The sequence below is a fragment of the Elephantulus edwardii genome, unplaced genomic scaffold (assembly GCF_000299155.1).
Source record: "Elephantulus edwardii isolate Elephantulus edwardi_28Jun2011 unplaced genomic scaffold, EleEdw1.0 scaffold00165, whole genome shotgun sequence".
Classification (NCBI taxonomy): domain Eukaryota; kingdom Metazoa; phylum Chordata; class Mammalia; order Macroscelidea; family Macroscelididae; genus Elephantulus; species Elephantulus edwardii.
The window spans coordinates 6,566,902-6,569,770 of NW_006399915.1; the positions used below are offsets into that span (position 1 = coordinate 6,566,902).

Sequence of the window (2,869 nt, forward strand, 5' to 3'; positions counted from 1 at the left end):
GGCACAGGACAGAGCAGAGTTTAGGGCTGTTGTACATAGGGTCGCTATGAGTCACAAGTAACTCAACGGCACATAACAACAACAACATAATTCAATCTATGATACAACCACTTTTGTAAGCACATATCAAAGTAGTACACATTTTTGGTTAATTGATTCAAAGAAGGAAGAAGTTCTTTAAATCAGTCTTGTTTCTTGGAGCATTCTTTTTTCCAACATCATGCATTTTTTTAAAAGATTTTATTTAACTTTTATTATTCTGTGTGCATGTGTACCGTCAAATCAGATCTGACTGGTACAGGCGGAGATTGTTCCTCCTCCTCTAGCAGAGCACCTGGTGGATTTGAACCGTGCACCTCTGGGAATATGCATTTTTCATCCATTTTCTGTACTGAATTTTTACCACAGTTAGTCAAGATTAAATTAATTTACACCAACTGTTCCTCTTCTCACTTAGTCACAGTATGGTATCCGAGGAGAGGAAAGAAAAAATGCTTTTCCATTTACTCCTGCTCTTTTAAAAGTAAAGCATCCCCTCTTTGGAATGAAATTCTGCTCTTCATAGTATGCTTTGCAGATTTTCTCATTGTCTTTGTCTTTCAGCAGTTTTATTATGTTGAACATTAAGTGTTGTGTTCTTTTTATCAATTTTACTTGGCGCTTCCTGAACTGAGTTTCTTGAATCTAGGGTCTGAACAATGGCCTTCATGGAGAATTATTTTGCTATCTATTACCTCTTCAAATATTGTTGGAAAATATCCATTCCTTCTGTCCAAAGTTTCATTTTTGAGTTTGGAAATGTGTGCTCCTGACTGAAAGCTTCTTTGTCTGTCTTCCTGTCACCACTTGTCCTGTTATCACTTTCAGAATCCCAGGTTTCTTCAGGATATGTACCTTTTTCCCCAAAGGCATAGGCTTGTGTATCTACAAAATAACAACTTCTTTCATCTTGCCCATTCTTCTATAGATTTTTCAGCAGTTTTGTTTAAATCTCTTGTTCCCTTAAAATCGCTCCTCTAGCTGCTTGTTGGTTGTGTTTGATACTTTTTGTGTTAGTGTAATTTGAATGAAGTTTTATGAAAGAAAATAAGAAATGTGACTCCCTGAAATTTAAGTAATTATTTTTTCCAGTAGAATGTCTAAAATCACAAGATTATAAATGTAATATCTTTCCAAAATATGTGTTGAATTCCTAGCATTTGTTGTATGGATGCTTCTCTTTAGAAATAATGTTTTTGTTAAACAACTCGCTGGAGAAGCTCAATATGAGCCGTGAAACCAGGCCGGATTCTGATTGTGGACAGACCACCATCTACTTATGTGGAAGTTCAAGCTGAAGTTGATGAAAATTAAATCAAGTCCATGGGAACGAAAATTTGATCTTAAGTCTGTCCCACTGGAATTTCAGAACCATCTGAGGAACATGTTTGAGGCCTTGAGCTCCAATGAGCGTAGACCAAATGAGCTCTGGGTGGATATCATGAAAATCGTCCATGAAGAATGCAAAAAATCGTTACAAAGGTCGAAAAAGAAGAAAAGATCAAGCTGGATGTCAGATGAGACTCTGAGTATTGCATTGGAGCCCTGAGAAGCCAAAACTAAAGGAAGAATTCAAGAAATCAAAGGGCTGAACAGAAAACGTCAAAAGGCAGTTCAGGACTCCAAAGCAAGATACTATATTGAAATGTGCAGAAAGCTGAAATTTGAGAACAAAAAGGGGGAAAGTCATTCTGCATTTCTAAAGCTGAGAGAACAGAAAAACAAACTTAAACTTTAAATTACAATATGGAAAGATCATATGGACCGCCAAGAGAGGGTCAAATGAAGTTTCTCCTTGGAGACTGGGAATTTGAAGCTCCTTCTCACATGCAAAGTGCATGTGGCCAGAAGAGAGAGATCCTTGGAGAAGAACATCAGGTTCAGAAAGGTGGAGGGCCAGTGCAGGAGAGGAAGACCCCAGATGAGATGAATTGATATAGTAACTGGGGCAATGAGGCTATGTGTGTTAGAATGAGTGAGAATGGCTCAGGACAGGGCAGGCTTCAAGCTGCTGTATGTAGAGTTACTATGAGTCACAGACAACTCGATGGCATGTAACAGAAACAACAATATAGACAATATATTGAATGACCCAGAAAACACCAGCAGAAGATAAAGGGAATATGCAAAATCACTGTACCAAAAAGAACAAATTGACACTGAAAAGTTTCAGGAAATACCACATAAGCGGAAGCCTGTGGTAATGAAGGAGAAAGTAGACGCTGAATTAAAGGCATGGGCAAAAAAAAATAAAGCTTCAGTAATCAATGAGATACTAATAGACTTGTTTAAATTAACAGGTACAGCCTTGGATGAACTCAGCAGGCTATACTAGGAAATTTGGAGGACAACTGTCTAACCAACAAATTGGAAGAGGTTCATATTTGTTCCCATTCCCAAGAAAGTTGATATAACAGAATATTAATATTATTAAACAATATTATTAATGTCACATGTGAGCAAAATACTGCCAAAGATCATTCCCAAATGGCTAGAGCAGTATATACATATAGAACTGACAGAAATTCAAGCAGGATTTATAAAAAATCGTGTCACCAATGATATCATTGCTGATGTCAGATGGATTCTGGCTGAAAGTAGAAAATACTGGGAAAATGTCTATTTGTGTTGTATTGACTATGCAAAAGTATTTGATTCTGTGGATAATAACAAATTATGGCTGACATTGAGAGCAATAGGAACTCCAGAGCACTTAATTTTGCTCATATGAATACGATACCTGGACCAGGATGTTGTTTGTGCGAAGAGCAGACATGTGTCAGGGCTGTTGTCTCTCTCCATACATATTTTTATAAAATAATATTTTCAT

At 37.0% G+C, this 2,869-nt stretch overlaps 1 protein-coding gene across 1 annotated transcript in view; it reads left to right on the forward strand.

Moving 5' to 3' along the window:
• Nucleotides 1-1,337, forward strand: part of LOC102867889 (OX-2 membrane glycoprotein-like) — a 12,231-nt gene extending 10,894 nt beyond the window's left edge. Inside the window, exon 4 of the mRNA XM_006895359.1 lies at nucleotides 1,225-1,337. Coding sequence (XP_006895421.1) covers nucleotides 1,225-1,337 — 113 coding nt within the window. The remainder of the gene's footprint in view (nucleotides 1-1,224) is intronic.
• Nucleotides 1,338-2,869: the final 1,532 nt, after the last annotated feature.